The sequence below is a fragment of the Chrysochloris asiatica genome, unplaced genomic scaffold (genome assembly GCF_000296735.1).
Source record: "Chrysochloris asiatica unplaced genomic scaffold, ChrAsi1.0 scaffold00337, whole genome shotgun sequence".
Taxonomy (NCBI): Eukaryota; Metazoa; Chordata; class Mammalia; order Afrosoricida; family Chrysochloridae; genus Chrysochloris; species Chrysochloris asiatica.
Window position 1 is genome coordinate 2,142,841 of NW_006408855.1, and position 25,105 is coordinate 2,167,945.

The following is a 25,105-nucleotide window of genomic DNA, read 5'->3' on the forward strand; positions in this document are numbered from 1 at the left end:
GAAGCACAGGGCAGGGAATAGACACAGGATAGTTTGGGTGTTGGGGAGGGGGGCAATATACTAGAAGGGAGAGGGGAATCGAAGAACAAAGCAGATGGGAAAACAATTAGGCAGGTTTGAATGGGCTAAATGGGACAGAGGTAAATAATGATGTAGGCACAACCTTGGAACAACAGGGCTCTGGGATACAGAGATTGAGACATGGTTGGAATCGGGAAAAGGGGGGAATAATGTCAAGATGCATGGGTGTCTTTTGAATCTTAGTTTTCTGTGCATTGTATTATAAAATAGACACTGGAGGGGGAGAGAAAGGAATAGCCAAAAATATCACCATAGAAAGCTTCTAAATCCGTCTTCTGCCTATAACTGATTGGAATACCTAAAGTGGGGCTACAACGTGCCCAGTGAAGGAGGCTTCCTGTGGAGCCTCTGCATTACATAAGACTATTATCGGTGGAAGCCTGAACCACATCCAGATCTTCAGAGATGGGAAATTTCCACTTGAAAGGACGAGCAGACCAGCCTGGAGCAGCTAGAAGAACAGAAGATACTTCTTGAAAGAAAGACCTACAGGAAAAATACAAAACAATAAAGGCCGTCTGACTATTACTACAAGTACAAGCAAGTTGCTTGCCCAGGAGACATCAAGGCAAGTGGTAGGGTCCCCTCAGTGCAAATCCTCTTCCAAGACTAAGACGCAATGGGAATACATGCTCTGATTGGCGACCACGCATGTCACCAATAAGGGGAAGTGAGGGAAAAACAATGAAGCGGCGAGTTAAGCCCTACAACGTTCAATAGACTCCTGTGAACCCGGGTGGAGACCTGGTCAGCCAGCAGTATGGCAAGACCTGGGGACTCTAGGGCTCAGAGTCAGTGACACAGCCACAGAGGACTAGAGTGGAGAGTCAAGTGTCCGGCTGATAAGACGAGAGCAGATAGACGCAAGAACACCCACACTTGCAGATAATACCCACTTGTCCTGGCTTCAATGACTGGATGATTGGAGCGCAACCCGAAGAAGAAAGAAGAGGAAAAAAGCGTCATCTGACACAATTTGATGAACTTGACCTACACCTGTGGATGCAGTAGCTCAAAAGAGAAAACAAATCCTTACTGCAAGAATCATTCCCATCCCCTCTACACAGAGTAGACAGGGATGGGCAATTTGGACATTGGCTACCCAAAATGGGAGGGGGGCGGGGGGACTACAAAGGCAAGAAGTTACTGGCTTACAAGCTTTCAAGAGGAAACCTAGATCCAGAGGGCATGGAGAAAGGTAGAGTCTCCAGTGAGTAGTATCCAACCTGTCTAGGAAGGGCTGATGAAATGAAATGCAGATGGGGCTCTTGTTATGCAATAGTGAATAATTGTTATCAGGACTGATTGTGAGGGTTGGAAATGTATAGCAAGGAGGGGAGTGATTAACTTTTCAGACTAGGAGCGGAGGGCCCTGGGGCCATCAATGGAGAAGAGCGGAGAGCGGGACCCTACCCAGACAGGAAGTGATGCCTGAGATGGAGGCAGAGACGATGACGTGGAGAGATGAAGTGGCTGGAGACTTGAGATCCAGAGAGGGAAAGGGGCTGTGTGCTGACAAGTGGGTGGAGGGGGTGGGGCAGGCTTGCAGGGTATACTCTTTGGTTGGCTGATTGATGATGCATGGATGGGATTGTAACTATGGCAATGAAACGATATATGATAGAATGAATGTAAAACTAATGCTCTCTCATGTAAACTATCACATAATTCACAATAAAACATTTATTTTAAAAAAATGTGGTTGAATTGGCATGATAAATCTGAATAGGAAAAATTACAGGTCGATACCCTGCTAAAAATTTAACCTCCCTTGTTTTTCTAAAACAAGGGCAGCTGGCACGGTGGCTTGCAACAAAATCTCTTGACCAGCAGAGATGGAAACAACAGTGCCCAGCTCAAAGATGGTAGCCAACCGCATACTGTGAATGTATGTCACTCTCCATAGCCCTGATGATAATCCAGTCTCCTTCATCAAGCTCTTGAAAGGGATTACCACATCTCTTCCGACTCCGCATTCCAGGACTTTTTACCCATTCCAGTTATTGTTACACATCGCCAAAATTTTTTTACTTGGGTCTGTTCTGATTTTGTTTTGTCAGCCATGACTGAACTGGTTCGAACCAGTTAGACGTCCTGCTAAACCCCACTAAATTGGATAAATTTAAAATAGAGAATTTTATGGCATGTGAATTGTATCTCAATAACATAATTACCAAAAAAGGAGTCCTACCTATAAATATTAAGGATGATACTAAGCTGTTGGGAGACCTTTGTGAGGGTTAAACTGCATGACAATGGATATGAAATGTGTGGTGCAGTGTTATATTACAGACTCAGCTGCTGTATTACAATAAATGACGTCAACACTGATAAAGGCTTTCTGCCTAAAATACAAGGAGGGGGAAGGATACTGGATGAGGGGAGGCTGGTGTTGGGTTCTTGAGCTCCAGTCCAGCTGGGCAACAGTGACACCACCTAGCATGGCTAGGGCTTGCCCCCTCCCTTCTCTCTAGCCAAGAGCTATCTCCATGGCAACCACAGCAGCTCAAGCCAGGAGCTCCTGTTCCCAGTTGGGTGACAGCATCACCACAGCAACCTGTCAGGACCGCAAAGACAGATCTTGATGATGGGACCCAAGCAACTCTGGTAGAAGAATTGCTAAGGGATTCTTCTACCATAGAAGAATCCTGACATGGTTTCTATGGTCTCCATAGAAACCATGTCAGGAAGGAGAGGGAGGGTGAGAATAATCACAAACACAGAGCCCACACCTTCTTATCCATGATCTGAGACACCAAGGGCCACATCAGGGACACTTACAGCAGCCTAGCTGGCATCAGCCTCAAAGGAGAAGTGAACCAGGGTTTCCTGAGCACCTAACGTGTGCTAGGTACCACAGGGGTTCTTTTCAGGCGCAACTTCATTGTTTAAAATTTCATACACATTACCCAAACACAGTCTTAAGATTAAAAAAAAGTCAACTACAGCATTAATTAATCCCACCATTTCTAAGTCTTCAGTTTAGTGGGTCTTCCTCCAGATGTTTGCTTTGTATTTATACATACACACAAACACACATATGTACAAGGGGGCTTCAAACAGTTTGTTCTATATCACTTTTCAAAAAGTAATTACTGGAATTACACTCTATATGTAGCTCTATAACTTTCATTTCCTACTCAACAATGTCTTTTGGAGATGTTTCATGTCACTACATATATAACTGGAGTACTGGTGTGATGCTATACGATAAGCACTGGACTGCTAACCACCAGGCTGGTAGTTCACGCTCAGCAGTCACTCCTTAAAAGCCTACACAGGGCTGCTATGGGTCAGAACCAACTCAACAGTACTTAACAACAACAACACATATATCTACCGTATTGTTTTTTACCTCTTCATAAGATGGTTCCCAATCTTATTAATGATCATGAACAACTTCATACACAGGGTACTATCATTAGGACTTCTGGTGTGGCGCAGTGGGTTAATGCACCAGACTGCAAAGCCATTTGAACTGCAAGGTTGGCAGTTCAAGCTCACCAGCTGTGCCTCGAAAACCCAATACAGGATCGCTGTGGGTCAGAACTGACTCGGGGGCACTTAACAACAACAACAACAACAACATCATTATCCTGGGAGTCCTGGTGTGGTGCTGTGGGTTAATGCACTGATTTGCAAAGTCAATTTAAACCACAAGGTCAGTGGTGCAAGTTCATCAACCGTTCCTCAGAAACCTTATACGGGGTCACTATGGGTCAGAACTGATTCAATAGTACTTAACAACAACAACAAATCATTATCCTGAAGTCACAGATGAAGAAACCCAAACTCAGAGAGGAGACGTGGCTTTAGAGTCTCTGCACCATCTCTGCTAAGGAAAAGCTGGGTGAACCCAGGTAGGTTGTCCTTTTGTGGGCCTCAGTTTCCTCAGCCATACAATTGACAAACTCATTTCTAGGGAATATTTTGAAACTGTCCCCTCTTTTCACTATCAGGGTTAGCAGCAATGAGATATATGAAGATGGTGGCTCATACTATGGGCCCATCAAGCCCTGGAGCAGGGCAGGCTCCCCAGCAACCAATAGTGGCAAGACCTCCTCTTCCCACACTGAAAGCTGTTGGCACACACACTAGCACGTTCAGTGGAAAGGGCAGGCGAAGAACTGTTCCAGCCTCAGGGCTGCAGTTCTTCTTTCTGTCTCAGTTCTGGAATGCAGGCAGGTCCGCCCTCTGGGGACGTGGGCAGGCAAAGCCTGTAACAAGGAAGAAATGTGTCCCAGAGGAATGGAGGATCAGAGGATACCTCCTGAACAGTTAGAAGACGGATGAATCTATGAAACACCTCATAAAACATGGATGAACCTAGAGGACATTCATCAATCGCAAGAGACTATTGCAAGAAATCAAGAAAAGGTTTACTCACAGAAAGAAACATTCTGTGAAGGTTACCCAGAGTGAGAGGGTGTGTGTGCTTGTGCAATGTGCCGTGGAGTCAGTTCAGGGTACACGGTAAAGGACGGCAAGTTACTCACAGAGGACAGACACATAGTAACTGGAGTGAAAGGAAAGGCAATACACAATTGGGGAGGGTAGCAAAAAATGATCAAGGCAAAAGGAGGCACTGGGAGGAGCACAAGCTTTAAAGATCAAAGGTTAATGCTATTATCCTGCAATAATAGTAATAACAATAACCTACCATTGGTTAATGCGCTAGACTGCAAGGTCAGCAGTTTAAGCTCACCAGCAGCTCCATGGAAACCCTATACAGGGTCGCTATGGTCGGAACCAACTCAACTGAACATAATAATAAACAACCAGTCGGTACAAACCGAAAGGTCAGTGGTTCAAGCTCACCAGCCGCTCCTCAGGAACCTAATACAGGGGCTATATGAGTCAGAAGTGACATCATGGCATTTAACAACAACAACAACAACAACAACACTGTATACACAGTCAGACACACAAGCAGAACAGAAGTGGGAAGGTGAATAGGATTGTAACCATAAATATACATCAGCTTGACAGAAGATCATTCTACATATGTCTATATGCAAATATACCCATGAGTATAATAGAACATATAGGGGCAGTTATGAAAACTTCTTAGCCATAACCAAACACCTTCAGGGAATATGTCACTTGGATCTGGAGGCTCAGGATCATAGTCTCAGGGGACACAAGATCAACTGGCATGCCAGTTCACAAAGACCACGTTCTGCACCCGAATTTGTTTAAGTAACTATTGGAGTCTTAAGGGCCTGAGAGCTGCCATGTAACATGCAACTATTGGTCTCTGTCTGGAGCACAGAGGAGTTACAACAATTGAAGATGCAAGGAAACAATGAAACTAAAAGACTAAGGGACCACATGGACTAACGGCCTCTGTAAATCTTGAGACCAGAAAAACTACAGAGTGCTGCTGACCACTCTGAAAGGGATCTCAATAGGAGGTTCTTAATAGAGTGGGGAAAAAATGCAGAACAAAACTTCAAAATCATAAATAAAAAGAGCAGGTGTACTGATCCCATCGTTGCTGCCACTGTGTCAATCCATCTTATTGGGGGTCTTCCTCCACCTTACCAAGTCTGATAACCTTTTCCAGGGACTGGTCCCTCCTGATAACATGTCCTAAGTATGAGTGACAAAGTCTCGCCATCCTGGCTTCTAATGACCACTCCCTTCCAACAAAGATCTGTTTGTTCTCTGGCAGAACTCAAATGCATCAATTCTTCTAACGGTCTTCTTATGGTCCCTAGTCAGTCTTTAACCCTTTAAATCAATAAAGCACTGAACCACAAGGGCAATTAGAACTGCTAGGTCGGTGGTTCAAACAGCTACTCCTTGGAAGCCCTATACAGGGTTGCTATGAGTTGGAACCAACTTGATGACACTTGACAACAATTCACAATGGCTCAACTTTCAGCCAAGCAATAGATAGGCCTGTAAGGTGAACAAAAACACCAGGGAATCACACACTGCAGCAACAAGAACCCTGTTCCTCATGGACCACCCTCCATCCCACCCTTGGCTAGAACACCAACCATAGTAGATCATACGGCAGCATTTGCCCAAGGATAAAGCTCAAAAGGCTGGAAGGGATAGGAAAGAAGGACAAATGGAAATGGGAATCCCAGAAGTTGGGAGAGCTCTTACTTTGTAGAGGCTGCAAGCAATGTCATGCATCAAAATGTGTATGAATTGTTGAATGGAAAACAATTTGCCCTATAAAATTTTGGCCAAATCACAATAAAAATTTATTTTAAAAAGCTATCCTTTCCTCTCAGGGGTGGCTTATGAAACAGGTCTGATCAATGGGCCTTTTTGAAACCTGTTGAAATAAAATGTCTAGCATAGGGCCTAACACACTGTACACCTAACACATAGCAGAAGGAAGAAAGGGCCTGTCAGGTGGAGGAACTAGCAAAGACAGAGAGGCGTCTGAGATCTGTGTCATCAGACGCTGGCCTGAGATCCAGCTCCATCACTGAAGTCATACCACGTGGCAGTACCTGAGAGTCCGTAAAATATTTCCAAGCAAATCAGCCTAGTTAAACTCCCCATGACCCAGGGCATTATCATCCCATTTTACAGATGGGGAAACCGAGGCACAGAGAGCCAGGCCCCAAGATGGACCTTTCTGCCAGTTCTTCTGTTAATCCTTCCAGTAGTTGTGATTCTTTGATGGATGGCTGTCTCCATTATTAGCCTGGGAACTCCTTGAAGGCAGGAACTGTTTATCACTGTACCCTTGGTGGCCAGCACAGTGTATACAACAGGTGTTCAGGAAATGTGTGCTAGGGTATACACAACTCTGCCAAGGAACCATTCCCGTTTCCCACAAGCAGAGAGAGCGTTCAGAGAGCCCTGGGCTAGGTGGGGCTTATACACATCCCTTGCTTCCCCAGTCCCTGCCCGGCCCAGCTCTGCTCAGGACAGAGGGCTCTCACCTCTCTCGGCCGCTCCAGCTCTGTCTGCAGCACCTGTTTAGCCAGCTCAGTCTCAATGAGCCGCTGCCGGAGTTCCTCGTTCTCCTCCTCCAGACGCACCCGCTTCTTCTCCACCACCTCCAGCTCCTTATGCAGCCTCACAGAGATGTCCTTAGAGACCTGGTGAGGAAGGAGTGAAAAAGGTGTGACTAGGCTGAGTGAGGCCAGCTCACATGGCAGTGTCCATACCACGAGTTCAAAGAGCAACCCCTGAGGTAGACATTACCCTCACTAAGGAGTTGCGGAAACAGAGGCACAGAGAGAACCAGTAACTCATCAAGGGTCACACAACCATGAACCAGCAAAACTAGGACCCAAACCCAGGCACCCTGTGCTCCCAATGTCTATAATACCACAGTGCTGTCCCACAGACACTGTAAAGGCCCTGCTGGTCTCCTAGGAATCCCTCTGCATTTACCTGGGGTTGTTAGTGCTTCTAACAGCTTCTCCCAGGCACTCTCTTGACCAACTCTCACAAGAGCCTATAGCAGGGGCAGAAGGTCATTTTGAAGAGGAGAGCAGAAACCCAGAGTAAGATAAGGCAGCTCTGGAACCATTTGACGTCCATATCTGCCAGTGACCAGCGTAGGCTCCTGGGCAAATCGGTTCCCCATTCTATGCCTTTGTCTCTTCAACTACAGAATGGGTGCCAATAACGACAGCACTAACCTCGGGGTCTGATACGAGGATGCAGTCAGCTAGTGTAAGGAGAACCTTGGCACTGTGCTGACACACACTGAGTGCTGATGAGCAAGGGAGCCTGTTCACAGGAAGCCGAAGCCCAAGAGGGGCATGGCTTGCTGGAGGTCATGATGTGACCCCGGGGCCTGTTTCCAATTGTCTGGGATATAGAACATGCCTCAGTGACAAAGGGTGGGCAGGTGTCCAAGCTATCCTTACAGGAAGAAGCAAACAGAGCTCCCAGTTCTGAGACTCTGCAGCAACAAGAACCTAGTTCCTCAAGGACACTCTCTATACCACCTCTGGCTGGGGCTGAGGGAGGTCAGGAGAGGAGGCTTCTGTGTACAAGGAACCACTAGTTGCCATGGAGGTGACTCCAACCCAGAGCAACCCTGTGTGTGTCAGAGGAAAACTGCACCACAAGGTTTTCAGTGGTTGATTTTTTTGGAAGCAGATTACCATGTTTTTCTTCTGAGGTGCCTCTGAGTAGGCTCAAACCTCCAAACTTCTGTGTTTCAACTGTTTGCACCACTCAATGACTCTGAGGATGAGGAAGGTCCTGGTAAATCACAAGACTTCATTCCTCGGCAGACTGGGAGAGACGAAGGGGAGATCAAGCTGGGGCACTCCTGATTGTGGAATACGTACTGTATGCCAAAGTCAGCCTTTTATCTTCACCTCAACCCTGTTCCATTTTACCGACAAGGAAACTGAGGCTTAGAGTAGGAGTGACTTGCACAGCTGAACTGGGCACCCCAGAGGTTTGGCTGAGAAGGTACGGTCCAGGGCCTTACCATGTGCAAGGACGCCACCAGCAGGAGGCATGTAAGAGGTACACAGTCCAGTGCCCTGTGCCTGCCAGTCTCGGAAATGAACGTGGCACCTCCTCTCTGCCGGAAGGGCCCTCCCTGGCTCTGCCCTCTGACTGGGCCCAAGCCCAGCTCGGCCAGACTCGTTGGCAGTGTGCAAGGCAGGCCAGGAAAAACAACGGCCAGAAAGGAAATCTGGCACTGCCCCCCTTCTCCCTCCACCACCCACTTTCTGTCTCTGTCCCTGAAGATCTCTGAGGACAACCTTCTCCAACCTCTGGAGGCCATCAAACTTTTCCAGTCAGAAAGCAGGTGAGCACTCCCTCCTTCAGTATCAGAACAAGGGCTCAGAAGATGGTGAAAACACTGGATTCAAGCCCAGTTCCAGCACTAGGTGAGGTGACCTAGAACAAGCTCTTTAACCATTTGAAACTTCAGTTTGCTAATCAGTAAAATGGGGTTGTTAAAACCTACTCATGAGGGCTGTTGTGAGGCATAAACAACATAATGGACATGAAGTGCTTACCCTGTGACTGAAACATAGCTGTTGTTGTTAAGTGCCGTCAAGTCGGTTCCGGCCCACAGCAACCCTGTATAGGGTTTCCAAGGAGTGACTGGTGAGCGTGAACCACTGACCTTGAGGTTCAAATGACTTTGCAGTCCAGCACATTAGCCCACAGTGCCACAACAGAACCTAGTAGACACTCAGTAAATACCAATGTCACCCAATGGCATCGAGTCTGCTCCATAGGGTTTCAGAAGCTATGAATCCTTACGAGAGCAGACAGCCTCATTTTTCTCCCTCTGAGTGGCTGGTAAGTTTGAACTGTCAACCTTGTAGTCAGCAGCCCAACTTTTAACCCCTGTGCCACCAGGCCTCCTTTAATTAATACTAGTGCTTATTACTGTATTACAAGACTACTCCTTCACTATCCTCAATAGAAATTAAATTATTTTAAAAATAGATATATATGAATGATTGCTTTTTCTCTGCACAGTGATCTGTCTACCTCCACTCCACCCTCACTCTTGAATGGAGGTTTTCAGCCCCCACCTTCTGGTTGACATCTCCCAGTTTGGGGCTGTTAGGTCCCCCAGTGAATCCTTGTTTGGATCAACACTTCATTCATTCATTCATTTATCCTGCTTAAGCACTGGAGGCAGGAGTGGTGAGGCACAGAGATGAAGGTCCCAGACCATGCCTGGGCTCACTCACATCTGTGTTCCAGCAGCCATGCAGCATCTGGCACACACTAAGTGCCCAATAAATGCTTGCTGAATGAACAAACAAACCCAAGGCTCCAACAAGTGAAAAGAGAGAGATGACTGAATCACATGGGAAGTCAAGCCCAGACTGGCAGTCTAGGGATGCTCCCTTCAACTGACCACTCCACCCACTGTCCAGGAGGGCTATGTCCCCACCTGGGGAGGCATTCCCAACCCTACCACATTCCAAATAGATTTGATCCCTGGATCCTCTTGGGTTCATGAATGGTTTCTACAGATTTCATCCCTTCCCAAGCCCTCTATAAGTCCTCAGCACCCTCCTGCCCCATTCTATTTGTTCCCCACCCCCAAATGTTGCTATATCAATAGAGCCCAACCTCAGGCAGCTTGTGGAATTCCAATTTGGATAAAAGAGCTCTTAATCTCAGGTCCTCACAGCACTCTATATCCCTGGTGGGGAACCAAAGGGAGCAAAGTGTATCTGGCCTGGGAACCTGTCCCTTCCATCTCTGTGCCTCAGTGTCCTGGGACCCTTCTGCTCTCAGGGGTGATGCCTGTCGTTAAGTGCCTTCAAGTCAGTTCTGACTCATAGCAACCCCGTAGAGCAGGGGTGGGGAATGTCCTGCCTGCGGGCCACATAAGGCCGCAAAAATTTGGTTTGGGCCTGCCAAGGCAAACACGGTTCCAGCCATCACGTTAGGGGTGAGTTAATTAAATGTTTGACCAAATACAGCAGGCTAGTTTTAAAGTTGTTAATTTTGTATGGTCCATGAATAATGCTATACATTTTTGCAGAAAAAAGGCTCCTCACCTCTTGCTGAGGAATAGCTGGGGGGTTAGAATTGCCAGCTTTGTGGTTAGCAGCTCAGTGCTTACCTACAGCACTACACCAGTACCTAGGACCAGCTAATACCTCCAAAGCACTCACCATGGGGCAGCGCCTTGACCTTGCATCCCCTCGGAAAACGCTTTGATTTTTATTCTCAATCGGAGCCTCAAAAAGAGAGGTCACTTACCCAGGGTCACACAGCTAGAGAGTTACAGAAGAAAGATTTTAAATGAGGTGGGTCAACTCTAAAGGACTGCTCTCAACGTGACCCTGCTTGAAGAAACAAATAGATGAGTCTCAACAATCAAACTATTAATAAGCCTGACAGTGTGCTTACTCTGTATCAGAAGCTGGCAGTGCCCCACATGCCCATCTCAACAATCCCCTAGGTAGTGGGGTAGAGTAGCTACAGGAGGCAAGCAGCTTCAGCTTCCGGAAACCAGGGCAAATCCCGAAAGCATAAACAAATGTCCTCAGCCATGAGGTAACTGTTTACAGCGCTGAGGCCTGACTCCTGCCAAGTGCAGCCCAAAGCCTCAGCTTGCAGCCCCCCACTAAAGCTCCTCAACTTGCTGATCCTCAACTCAGGGGCTCAGAGGCTTCAGGAGTGAGGCAACTGTGTCACGCTGAATTCTCAGAGAGGTTATGGGAGTGCTCAAGGAGTCCTTGACTGGCTGAACTCTGGGATGGTGAGAATGCCAGCCCCATTTTACAGATAAGAAAACTGGGACTCAAACAGGGAGGCAACCTGCTGATACCACACAGAATGAAAACCAAAGCCTCAAGCTTTTTTTTTCCCCAGCAACACCTGTTCCTCAGAAAGGAAATATTCTACTGGCGAGTCCTTAAGCCTCCTGGGGGGTCACCAGGTAGTAAGTTATATCCCGGATTCCCACAACCTGACACCAGGATACCAGTAACCAAGGGTGGGGCCTGGGGATCTATAGTGTAAATAAGCTGGCTAGGTGATTCTTATCCACCCGGTGTGGTTGAGCTCTTCTGTCCCTGCCCACGGTCCCAGCTACTAGCCCTGCTGTTGATGTTGTAAAGTGCCTGGTTCAGGTTCTTAATGACCCTATTGTAAGATTTCCAAGAAGCAGTGTTTGAATCACTTTGGGGTTACATTGAGTGCTTATCCTACAGTGTCAAGCCAGGACTCCACTAGTAGACTTTTTAGTTCTCCTAAACCAACAAACACAGTATCACACAGGCAACATTTGCTCATTTGCTGGGTGAATACCCCATGACAGTCCTTGAGTTATTTCATCTTCGCCTCACAAATAGTACAGGTAGGAACTAGTTTTATCTCCATTTTCCACAGTGGGAAACGAAGGCTGAGACATGAAGGCACTTACTCAAGGCCACACAGCAAGCAAGTAGCAGAGCAATTCTCTATTGACACTGTCCCCCCTAACCCTGGGCCTTGCACTCCTCTGGCCAGGTAATGCCCCTGCTGAGGTTCCTGGGTCCTGTCAGCTGTGAAGGCCAGCAGAGGGTGAGGGAGACTGAGAGGGGACATGACCCCCTCACCAATATTAGCAGTCTGTCCAATAAAATCATCATAGCTGCAAGAGTCCTGCAGATTGGGTTGGTCTAAGCCCCACATGTGACAAAAGGGAGAAATGACGTAGAGGGGCAGTCAGGGAATTGGGGTTCCCAAGGCCTGCTTCTCTACCTGGGCCTGGCAAGTTTCCTAGACAATGCCAGTGAAGTCAGCAATTTGGGGATCTATGAGAATGTCCCAGAGAGGCCCCAGCACATTAAGCATGAAGGGTGGCAGCCAGAAGCGTCCAGCCCAGGCCAGGACTGTGGATGAGCTCAGAGCTCCAGCTACAGGGGCGGGAGAGGCCGCAGTGGGGGAAGGGGACAAAACTGCTGCTGATTGGCCAGTTCAAATCCCAACAGAAGGGGCACTCCGCTCCACCCAGACTCCTGAGAGCCACCCCGCCCCAGCAGCTGCTCTTGGCCCTCCCAGTCAGCCTGCAGCCTGCTCTCTGGCTCCAGCCTGCCTTGCATCCCTTCATCTCTCAAGTCTGATTTTGTTTTTGTGAATCTCACTGAAATATTCACCAATCTAGATCCAAACTCAGCTCCTGTCTGAGCTTCCCAGACTCCTCCCCACACTACTACCTCAACCCAGTGATTGGAATTTGAGTATCTACGTAACCAGGAGTCCTTGTGGTGCAAAGATTAAGCACTTGGGTGCTATCTGAAAGGTCTGTGATTCGAGCTTACCAGTGATTCTGCAGAAGAAAGATGAGACTGTTTATTTCCTTAAAGATTATAGCCTTGGAGAGTTGGAATCAACTCGATGAGTTTTGTATAGCCATTTATCCCTAGAGCTGCACTCACAGGCAGAGTGTAATTTGTTCTTGAAGACCAGTGTTGATGAACTGTCTCCTCATCTGTACAATGGGCCTACAACCCCACTGTGCAGATTTGAGACAACAGGAGGTGAGAAGTCTTCGGGAAAGATGTTCACTGTTTACTTCTGCTGGCCTTAGAGTGTCTTGTATTGTACCTCTAGCCTTGTCCCTTAAGATCTGTTTTCTTTACAGTCCACTGGAAAGGCTGCAGGGGGAGTCCTCTCTAGGTATGTGTTTCCACCCTCCCACTGCAGGGAGACAGCAGTTGAACTGCAGGTCAGTTCACCATCCTGCCTCTCTCCCCGGGTCTTACTGGAGCTGTCTTTTCTGCACATTCTTCATTCTCCCTTCCTGGCTCATGCCCACTTCCCCACCTGGCCTCAATCCAGAAGTTCCTCTAGGAAGACTCTCTAGGGTCCCCAGGCTGTGCCAGATGCCCCATTCCCAATTCCTACAACCCCCTGACCACACTGGGCTGAGAATAGGGGGGCCGGGCCCAGTACCTCTTGAGTTTTTAGCTCCCAGGAAGTAGGAGAGCAGTGAAACTAGGCAGTGAAGCCCATGAATATGTCCATGATCAGGTACTTCTTTTCTGTAAACCTTAGTTTCTTCAGCTGGAAAATGGAAATAACACTAATGGCCTGGGTGCACTAAGCTGGCATTTTCCATTATCTCACTGAATCCTCATAAAACCACTGTAAGGCAGGGGTGGCTGCTATACACATTTTAACAAATAAAGAAACTGAAACAGGTGACTTGCTCAAGGTCACAAAATTAGACCATATGGAAGCCAAGATGTGATCCTATCCTATCCTATCCAACTATAGAGCTTCCCATGAGCACAATTACAAAAAAACACCCAAAACTTCTGTGAAATTGCACAGGGAAAACGTAAAGCCCAACACCAGGTGTGTGGTCAATATGCAATATACAGTACTGCTGTTAGCAAGAGCTAACCACTGGGATTCCTACTTTACCAATGAGGACACTGAGACCCAGAGAGGTGGTGTAAACTTGCCCAAAAGACAGGGCTGGTTGGGGCTCCACTCAGGCTGTTGTCCCACTCCTGAGGCCATCTAATGAGGGTTGGGGAGCCTCTGGGCTTACCTTGACATCCTGTTCCAAGCCACGAATGAGCTCACCATCCACCTGGCCAGTCTGGGCAGCGCGGAGGCTGCGGCGCTCAGCCTTGCGCAGCCGGTACTGTAGGATGCGGCAGGTTTTACTGGCTTGGTCCAGCTGCTGCCTCAGCTCCTGTAGCTGATACACATCCTCCTCCATGTAGACATCCCGCATCTCCAGCATCTCTGCCCGCAGCTCCTCGATCTCGTCCTGCAGAGGGGAGGGGATCAAGTCACTGCACAGCATCTAGAGCACTTGAGTGCTGGCAGCACCCAGTGGTACCCTGGGTGCCTCGGGGTGCCTGGAAAAGGTAGCCTGAATAACTCCCCCCATACACATCCACACCTTAATCCCTAGAATCTGTGAATACACTGCCTTTTATGGAAAACAGACTGCAGATGTGATGATGGGCTTTGGGGTGCAGCGATGGAGTCGATTCTGAATCATGGTGGCCTCTATGTTTCAGAGTAGTACTGTTTCAAAGGTGTTTTCAATGTCCAAGATCTTTTCAGAGGGTGATAACCAGGCCTCTCTTCCAAGGCACTTCTGGGTGGATTCAAACTGTCAACCTATTAGTGAGGGCCACCTTGGGACTCTTAATGTAATCAGAAGGGTCAATATAAGTGAAAAGGGGAGGCAGGAGAGGGAGAGTCCAAGAAAGAGACGAAAGCAGAGGTCGGAATGATGCCATTGCTGAAAGAAGGTCACAAGCCAAGGAGTGTGGATAGCCTCTAGACAATGGAAGGGCAAGGAATGGATTCACCTCTAAAGCCTTCCCAAGGAATGTAGCCTTGTTTAGATCTTGCTTTTAAGATTTCTGATTGCCAGAACGATGAGATAATTAATTGTGTGTGGTTCTACACCACAAAATGTGTGGTAATTTACTACAGCATGAGGAAATCAAAGCACTGGAAGCAAAAGGTAGTCTTTATTAAAAAACATTTATGAGCACCAACTATGTACCAGACCTTAAGCTAAGCACTTGGGGGGTGGGGTGAGAGAAGAGGGAACAGTGACCAACACTGACCCTTCTGTGTGGAGCCCCAAGTCTCAGTAGGAGACATATCAAAAACAGACAACTAAAAATCCAGATACTGTGAAAGGCTATGAGGAAAACAACAACTGAGTAATTAACAGGGCATCAAACGAGTGAAGGTGATGTGTTAGAAGACATGGGCAGGTAGAGATATTTGAGCAGCCACACAGACAGAAAGCCAGAGAGGAATTCTTCCAGGCAGTGGGGAAAGTCCTAGAGGTAGGAAAGACCTCAGTGTATCAAGTAGAGGAAGCTGGGGAGGGGGAGGAGGGTTACACGCTGAAGAAACACGGGCTAGTCATGCAGGGCCTAGACGGGCTGAGTAAGGAGTCTGGTTTTGGTTTTAAATGAGTGCTGTACTGACCTCACTTCCTCTGAGCAGCTCCTGTCCATTCCTGTCACCAACTAACTCCCAGATGTTCCTCACTTCCCCTTTTAATCATTATTGCATTTGAAAGTCTTTACTTAACAGCTAGTCTTCCAGTAAGGCTGAGTGCCTGGGGGGCACTTCCTGTCTCCCTCTTTCTTTGCTGTATCCCCCACATTCAAGTGGGGCCTGGCACCCTGCAGGCTACCAACAAATACTAACTGGACAAATTAATATCCGTCTGCTGTGACCTACCCATAGGGTTTCTGAGGCTGTGAACCTTTACCGGAGGAGAAAGCTTCATCTTTCTGTAGTGAATTCCAACTGCTGACGTTAAGGTTAGAAGCCCAATGCATAACCCACTATGCCACTAAGACTCTTTGAATACATATCTATTTAGGTGGAAAACAGCATAAAACATGCACCAATATGAAATAATCGTTAGACACAAAGTGGAAGGTAGCAAGGGGGGAGCCCCAAAAGCAGAAATACAGAATTATCCTATTTTACAGGTGAAAACTGAGTTACAAAGGGAGAAAACAGTATCTACTCTTCACTGTGAATATGGATTAAATAAGATTGTGCACTAAAAGGGGAAACTGAGTCAAGGTACCTCTTAGGAGCAAGAGGAATTCTCCCAGGACTTTACTGATAAGAGGAGGGAGGTCTCCTCTTCTCTTGTGTTTCCATCAAGAATGTCTACTCTGAGTCCCCACTGAAAAATTCTCATCTTGTCTAGATGTGTCTGGTAAAAAGAGATGGGGATAAGATTCTTATGATTTAATAGTGAGTAATTGTTACCATGACTGTGACTAACACAACTGTAAAGGTAAAAGTTTGGTAACAAAAAACGGGGGGGAGTTAATCTTAAAGTCCAGAAACAAAGGACCCTAGGACCACCAAGGGAGAAGAGAACAAGTGAGAACAAGTGGAATGCAAGATATTATCCAGAGAAGCAGAAGCAGATATGGAGGCAGAGATGGGAACATGGAAAGAGGGAACAGCTGAGGACTCTAGACTCATGGGAAGAGAGGGACTAAGAGGTGGCGGCCAGGAGACAGACTAGCAGAATGTGCCCTTTGGTGGAGTAAATTATTATATTTGCCTGAGTGTTTAAGGAAAAAAAGCTAAAGTGAATAGAGAGAAATACTGTTAATTGATAGTACATGGAAGGGATTATAATCATTGTAAACAAGGTATATGATTTGTTGAATGTAAAATTGATGATCTGCCCTGTAAACTTTCACTCAATTCACAATAAAAACTTAAAAAAAAGAATGTCCACTCTGCTCTCCCCACACCAGGGCAAGCCTTCAGGATGAAGGGCACTTCCAGGTTCTTGGCAGACACCACTCACTCACCATCCCTGGGGGAAAAGAGGGTATAGGGGAGGCTCAGCAGTTTTCTGTCCACAGACAGGTGCTGTTGATTCATATGGTCAGTTTGGTGGGTAATCCGATTCCCTGTAGGGTGGGGTAATGATCTGTGATTGTCTAGTGTCCCCTGATACTATGTGGGTCAGTTTAATTCAGGGGGCAAGATTAAGAAGCAGCACCCTCTGGTCCAGGAGCTCTGGTAGCATAGTGGTAACAAATCGGACTGCGAACCTCAAGTTCAGCAGTTCAAAACTACCAGCCATTCCGTGGGAGAAAGATGAGGCTTTCTGCTCCCGTAAAGATTTACAGCCTCAGAAACCCTGTACAGGGTTGCTATGAGTCGGAACTCACTCACTCCATAGCACATAACAACAACAACCCTCTGGTCCAGTTCCTAGGTGATTTTTACATGCATCTGGTTGACTCCTGAACTTAAGAGGGGAACACAGAAGTGACAAATAAATATTTGTTCTTTCAGTCCTAATAGATACTGTTCCTATATCAACTGAAGGGTTTAATCCCCACTGCCTCCACAGCCTATGCCCAAGGGGTGGATTTGGTGGCCCTCTCTCTCCAAAGGAAGGGATCTTGCCTGTGCCAGCTACAGTCACCTTGCCAAGCACCCAGCCCCCACCTCCTGATACACACACACTCACCACCCCACAGCCAGGCTAAGTGGACAGAGCTCCAGTGGGAAAAGGAGGAAGTGGAATAGTCACCAATCAGACCAGTTACGGAAATGGGGAAGTGAAGGCAGGGTTTGCTTTAGCTGGCAGATTAAAAATGCCTCAAGGAAACACCATTTAGAAAATGCAAGCCAGATGCCAAATCAGAGCTAAGTCAGCCACCAGATGGGCCTGTGTTCAAATCCTAGCCACCAGGTCTACTAGCACCTTATGTATTCTTTGTGGCTACATTCATAGACCCATGATAGGGGTAATGTGGGGGTCTGAGTGAACCCCAAGCTCAGGATAAGCCAAGGTACAATGCAGGGACTACACAAGCTTTCAATGCTGGGCTACAGATGTATGACCTTTGGATCACAGGAGGTGATGTCCTTCCACATTGGACTACACCCAGAGCACCCAGAAATCTTTTTTTTTTAATTGCGATGAGTATACACACACACACACAGGTATATATATGGAGTCCTGATGTGGTGCTGTAGGATAAGCACTTGACTGCTAAACACAAGATCAGGGTTCAAAACTACCAGCTGCTCCTCGAAAACCCTATACAGGGTCGCTATGAGTCTGAACCAACTCAATGGCACTTAACAACATACATATATATATTCAGAGTGCTGGCGTAACACTTCAGGATAAGCATGGACTGCTAACTGCAAGGTTGGCAGTTCAAAGCCACCAGCCGCTCCTTGGAAACCCTATACAGGGTCGCTATGAATCTGAACCGACTATAGAACACTTAACAACAACTATACATATATAACATATATGGACTCCTGGTACAGCACTGTAGGATAAGCCCTGGACTTCAAACCAAAAGATCAGTGGTTCGAACCCACCAGCTGCTCCTTGGAAACCCTATACAGGGTTGCTATGGACCCCTAGTAGTATAGTGGACTATGAGCTGGGCTGCTAACCACAAGGTCAGCAGTTCGAATCTACCAATTACCAGTTGGTCCACCTTGGAAACTATATACAGGGTCACTATGAGTCAGAACCACCTCAATGGCACACCAATACCACCACACACACACACTATATATATATATATGTTATTAAGTGTTAATGCTGTTGAATCAGTTCTGACTCATGGCAATCCTGTATACAGTTTCTAAAGCTGTAAATCTTTGCAGGAGCAGAAAGTCTTTTTTTTTTTTTAATGTTTTATTGTGAATTATTTGATAGTTTACATGGGAGAACATTGGTTTTACATTCATTCTATCGTATATCGTCTCATTGCCATGGTTACAATCCCCTCCATGCAATCCTTCCCCCGTGCCCCCCAGGTCTTCAGCACACAGTCGCTCTCCCTCTCTGGATCTAAAGTCTCCAGCTGCTCCATTGCTCCACGTCTGTGCTCCATTTCAGGCATCACTGCTTCTCTGGGTAGGGTCCCGGAGCAGAAAGTCTTATCTGTGGTTCACAGTCTTGTGGTTCACAGTCTAGTACTTATCCTACAGAACCACTGCACTCCCATGTTGTTGCTGTTAAATGCTTTTGAGTTGGTTCCGACTCACAGTGATCCTGTATGGCGTTTCCGAGGAGAGACTATTAGGTTTGAACTTCCAATTTTGCAGTTAGCAGTCCAGTGCTTATCCTACAGTGCCACACCATACAGATACATATATACATACACATACACACATGCATATACATATATATACATATATACATACATACAGAGAGAGACCCATTTGGAATCCTGGCGTGGCGCGGTGCGTTAATAACACTGGACTGCAAAGTCAGTTTGAACCGCAAGGTCAGTGGTTCAAGCTCATCAGCTGCTTCTCAGACACCCTGTACAGGGTCACTATGGGTCAGAACCGACCTAATATATCCATTTCAGTACTTTCACATGTGCAGTTCAGTGACATCAGTTATGTTCATCACGTTATGCAATCATCACCACAATCCATTTCCAAATGTTTCCATCCCCTAAACAGCTCAGAGTCCCTCAAACAATGAGTTCTTTTCCCCTCCCTCCTACCCTTGGTAATGACTAACAATCTATGGTCTCTATACATGTGCCTACTCTAGATCTATCATATGGGTGGAATTACAGAATACTTTGTGATGCCGAGTGTTTTCAAGGAGTCCTGGTGTAGTACTGTAGGATAGCACTGGACCACAAGGTCAGTTTGAACCACAAGGTAAGTTGAACCCATCACCTGCTCCTTGGAAACTCTATACAGGAACTAACTCAATGGCACGTAACAGCAAAAACAAGTGTTTTCAAGGTAAATCCATGTTGTAGCATGTATCAGAACTTCATTTCTCTTTATGGCAGAGGAGGTTTCAAAGAGTCTGTGGAAAAATTTTATTATCTTTCAATTCTATTTTTCCACAAACTTCTTGAAGCCCCTTTGCATGTGTGTACCACATTTTGTTTATTTGATCATCTGTTGATAGACCAGAAAATGCTGCTGTATTTGTGTCATCGAGTCAGTTCCAATTCACAGAGGTCCCACACACAGCAGAATGAAACACTGCCTGGCCCTGCAGCAGCCTCTCAATTGTTGCTTCACTTAAGTCCATTGTTTTTGCCACTATGTCAATCTATCTCTTTGGGGAGGGGAGGGTCTTCTTTTATTCCCCTGACCCCTTTACTTTACCAAGCATGATGTTCTCCAGGGAGCACCATTCTGCTTTATAAGGAGCATTTTAGCTGCACTTCTTCCAAGACAAATTTGTTTGTTCTTCTGGCAGTCCATGGTACTTTTAATATTCCAACACTATAATTCAAATACATCAGTTCTTCTAAGGTCTTATTTATTCATTGTCCAATGTTCACAAGCATATTTGCTGCTGCTGCTGCTATTATTGGTAAGTGCTGTGGACTCATAGTGACCCTGTATAGTATTGCCAAGGCTTTAAATCTTTGAGGCAGCAGATTTGGCGGGCTCAAACCGGAGACCTTGTGAGTCACAGTCCAGTGCTTACCACATGGAGAATGTAAGATGACTGAAAATGCCATGGCTGGGGCAGGCACAGCTTGACAACATCTTTGCTTTTAAACACTTTAAAGAGACTTGCAGGAGACATGCCTAATGCAATACGTCTTTTGATTTCTTGACTGCAGCTTTCATGAGTGTTGATTATGGATTCAAACAAAATTAAGTCTTTGACAACTTCAATCTTTTCTGTTTATCATGACATCATTTATTGGTCAAGTTGTAAGGACTTTGTTTTTACAAAGGTGCAATCCATACTGAAGACTGTAGTCTTTGATCTTCATTCAATAAATATTTCAAGTCCTCTTCAATTTCAGCAAGCAAGGTTGTATCATATGTATATGGCTGGTTATTAATAAGTTTTCCTCCAATCCTGATGCCATGTTCTTCTTCATAGAACCCAATTTCTTATTTATTCAGCATACAGGTTGAGAAAGTATAGTAAAAGGATACAATCTCTGGTGTACACCTTTCCTGATTTTAAACCTTTCAGTATCCCTCATTTTGTCTGAACAACTGTCTCTTGGTCTATGTACTGGTTCTTCAAGAGCACAATTAAGTGTTCTGGAATACCTAGTCTTCATAATGTTATCCATAGTTTGTCAGGACCCACACAGTCAAAAGCACTACTCACATCTAATTCCTCCATCTAGCCTTGAATCACTATTCTTTAATGCAGTGAGCCTCAAAATGAGGTCTTTGGGCCAGCAGCATCAACATCATTTAGGAACCTAAAATGGCAAATTATTAGCCCTAGCCCAGACCTAACTGAATTAGAAACTCTGGGTATGGAGGCCCCAAGTGATGCTGATGCTGGGTAAAATCTAAGAATCTCTACTTTAGGGTGCTTCCGTCTAGTCTTTTTCACCCTGTCACTAAACACAAGTGCCCCAGGCCAGGGCCTGACACAGGACAGAGTCTCAATGTATGTCTCAGAGTGAATGCATGATCTTTTTCGCATGACCAGCTGCCTGCCGAGGCCATGCCCTTCGCCACAGCCAATTTCTGAAGATGCAAGACACTGCATTCATGCCAGCTCCATCTCTCCCTAGTGACCAAGGGGCGGGGGCAGTCTCTTGGGAACTTGTTCCAGCTGTAGGCAGAATGCAGTCAGCTCCTCCTGGCACGGCCCCACGTGAACGGGTAAATGGACAAAGGCCGGCTTGTGGCCTGCATAGGCAGGGTCTGCTGAGCCATGGGCAGCAGAGGATGGGGGATGCAGGACCTAGGCAGGGGCTCTGAGCTTTCAGGACTAGGGTGGGGGCAGGGAAAGGGGCTGCTGGGATTTGGGAAGGGGATCCATAAGGGCAAAGCCCAGAGGTTCTTAGACCTCACTAGGGTCAGAATCTACTGGAACACCCAGGGAAGCGTATCTTTTAGTGTGTCGGGGGGAGGGAAGGTTAAACAGTAGGGGGCACAGGTCCTTCAAAAACCCATAGGGCCTATGTAGGGTACCTGGCAGGTCCCCATCTGTGTCGAATTGGGGGGTGGGGGTGGGAATGACACACAAACTTCCACTGGTCACAGGAGGCCTTATGGATACAAACAAACCATGGCTTCCAGACCCAAAACCTGTTGGGAAACTCAAACCACCAGCAGACCCCCATAACCAATGCAACTGAGCTGATGTGGACTCATATCAAAGACCACAGCCTGTAAAACAGAGAAGAATTGCTCCGTAGGTTTCCAAAACTGTAAATCTTTATGGGATTACACAGCATCCTCTTTCTATTGAAGAGTGGCTGGTGGATTTGAATTACTGACCTTGTAGTTGGCAGCCCCTCTTAACCCACGGTGACACCAGAGCTCCTTCCACCCACAGACAGGGAGGGGAAAAATACAGAAAACACCAATCACATAACCCCTCCACCTGGACCTGAATACATCAGTTCAGTGCTTCTATGCTGCCCTGCAGGACCCATCTTGGAGCCTAGGAATCCCCAACCCCTCAAACCCACAGCCAGAAAGGTCAGGCCCAATGAAGCTGGGAAAAGACTCCCAGGCCAGATAGGGCCTGCTATGCCCTCTTCCTTCCCTGCCACCCTTCTGGTCCCCTCTCCTGCTTGAAGGCTGCCCTTGAAGTGTGACAGGGGAGGGATTAGGGGTTAAGAATAGGGTGGTCCCTGGAGCAGACAGAAAACCAGAAGACACATCTTGAAAGAAAGACCTACAGGAAAAACAATAAGGACAGTCCGACTGTTACCACAAGAACAAGCAAGTTTCTTGCCCAGGAGACATCAAGGCAAGTGGTTGGGTCCTCTCAGTGCAAATCCTCTTCCAAGACCAAGACACAATGGAAATACACACTCTGATTGACGACCACGCTAAGCCCTGCATCATTCAGCAGACTACTATGAACCCGGGTGGAGACCTGGTCGGCCAGCAGCGAGGCAAGACCTGGGGACTCATGGGTTCAGAGGGGACACAGCCACAGAGGACTAGAGTGGAGAGCAAAGCGACCAGCTGATAAGAAGAGGGAGGACAGACGCAAGAACACCCACACTTGCAGATGATACGCACTTGACCTGGCTTCAATAACTGGATGAACAGAGCTCAACCCAAAGAAGAAAGAAGAGGGGAAAAAAGTGTCATCTGACACAACTTGATAAACTTGACCTGCACCTATAAATGCAGTAGCTCAAAAGAGGAAACAAATCCCTGCTCCAAGAATTATTCCCACCCACTCCGCACAAAGAGTAGATAGGGGCGGGCAACTTGAACACTGGCTACTCAAAATGGGGGGAGGGATACAAAGGTAAGAAGTGACTGGCTTACAAGCTTTCAAGAGGGAACTTAGATCCACAGGGCGGGGAGGATGGTAGAGTCTCCAGTGAGTAGTATCCAACCTGTCTAGGAAGGGATGATGAAATGCAGATGGGTCTCTTGTGATGCAAGGGTGAATAATTGTTATCAGGACTGACTGTGAGGACTGGAAATGTAAAGGTGGATATTTTATAGCAAGGAGGGGAGTGATTAACCTTTCAGTCTAGGAGCGGAGGGCCCTGGGACCATCACTGGAGAAGAGCAGAGAGCGGGACCCCACCCAGAGAAACAGTGAGACCTGAGATGGAGACAGAGAGGATGACGTGAAGAGACAGAGTGGCTGAGGACTTGAGATCCAGAGAGGGAAAGGGCTGTGTGCTGAGGACCGTGTGTGTGTGTGGGGGGGGGGGGCCCTACGGCTTGCAGAGTATACCTTTTGGTTGGGTGATGATGCATAGATGGGATGGTAACTATAGCAATGAAACTATGTATGAAGAATGAATGTAAAACTAATGTTCCCCCATGTAAACTATCACACAATACATAATAAAACATTTAATTTAAAAAAAAAAAGAATTGGGTGGTCAGTCTTTCCCATTATAGAAAATGTTTGCTTTGCTCTGATTGCACAGGTAATCCCTGTTTATTGAAGAAAACTTGAAAAGTGCAGGTGGCTTTCTATCTCTTTGACTCCATCAAGCCCACGCCCTGCCCCAGAACCCAAGCCAGCCCCTGTACCTTCCAACTCCGATTTTACATCCTCTGCCTTTACATCCTCTGCCCTCCAGTCTCCAGATACACCATGACTAAAGAAAACCTGCCCCATGTGGCACTGTTGGACACATCACTGAATTGCTAACCACAAGGTTGGCAGTTCAAACCCACCAGCCGCTCCTTGGACACCCTAGGCAGTGTCACTGTCAGTGGGCACTGACTTGACGGAACTTCACAACAACACTGGTGGGAGCAGGTGTTCAGTGGTAGACTTCTCACCCACCATGTGGGAGACCCATGTTTAAGTCCTGGCCAGTTTGTGCACAGTTACCACCCTTCAGTCAATGGAACGTATGCTGCTATGATGCTGAGCAAGGTTCAGTGGAGCTTCCAGACTAAGACAGAGGAAAAGCCTTCCAAAAGTCTGCCAATGAAAACTCTATGGAGTACACGAGGCCAATCTACCACGGTGTGGGGTCAGCCAGCACTCCATTCCTTTGTGCAACAGCAGCTAACAACTACCACCACCACCTACTGAAAAGCTCCTTACCAAGCCCTATATGTACATTAGGAGTGCTGGTGGTACAGAGGTCAAGCACTTGGTTGCTAAAGGAAAAGGTTGGCGGTTTTCAAAGGGAACCTGTGAGCAGTCTGGTATACTCATTGGTGACCACCTGGATCTACTTACTTGTGAGTGGTATTGAGGGAAATGCAGAAAAGAAGACATGGACTGAGTTTGGCCATGTTCCATTGACCTCGAGATGAGAGAAAGATGAGGAAGGCCTTGCTGGTCTGAAGCTTAGGGAGACGTGGGAACTCCCAAGCCGATGGGCACTAACCTAGCCACTAAGGGCTAGAGGTGAGAGTGAAAGGGACAGCTATTTAAAGTGCAGGAAAGCGTTTGTGAACTCCCAAACTTGCAGCTAGTACCCACTTATCTTGGATAGCCAGCTGACCAGAACACAACCAGATGAAGATAAAGATTTGTGATACTGTGAGCAAGTGTAAATTGCTACAATTTGATGAACTGGATCTTTGTTTATGGATGCAGTTGCTTAAAATTCCAACCAGAATGGAAGGATTCTTCATATCAAGGAACAAGCTTGTTTCCTCAGAGCAACTTCAGTGGGTTGACAGGGACAGGCAA

At 46.8% G+C, this 25,105-nt stretch overlaps 1 protein-coding gene across 1 annotated transcript in view; it reads right to left on the reverse strand.

The window, feature by feature from the left end:
• The window catches only part of SOGA1 (suppressor of glucose, autophagy associated 1), a 118,145-nt gene that overhangs the window by 69,307 nt on the left and 23,733 nt on the right, over positions 1–25,105 (reverse strand). The window contains exons 2-3 of the mRNA XM_006875728.1: positions 14,051–14,275; positions 6,993–7,151 (exon numbers count right to left, since the gene is read on the reverse strand). Of these exons, the coding sequence (XP_006875790.1) occupies positions 6,993–7,151; positions 14,051–14,275 (384 nt within the window). The remainder of the gene's footprint in view (positions 1–6,992; positions 7,152–14,050; positions 14,276–25,105) is intronic.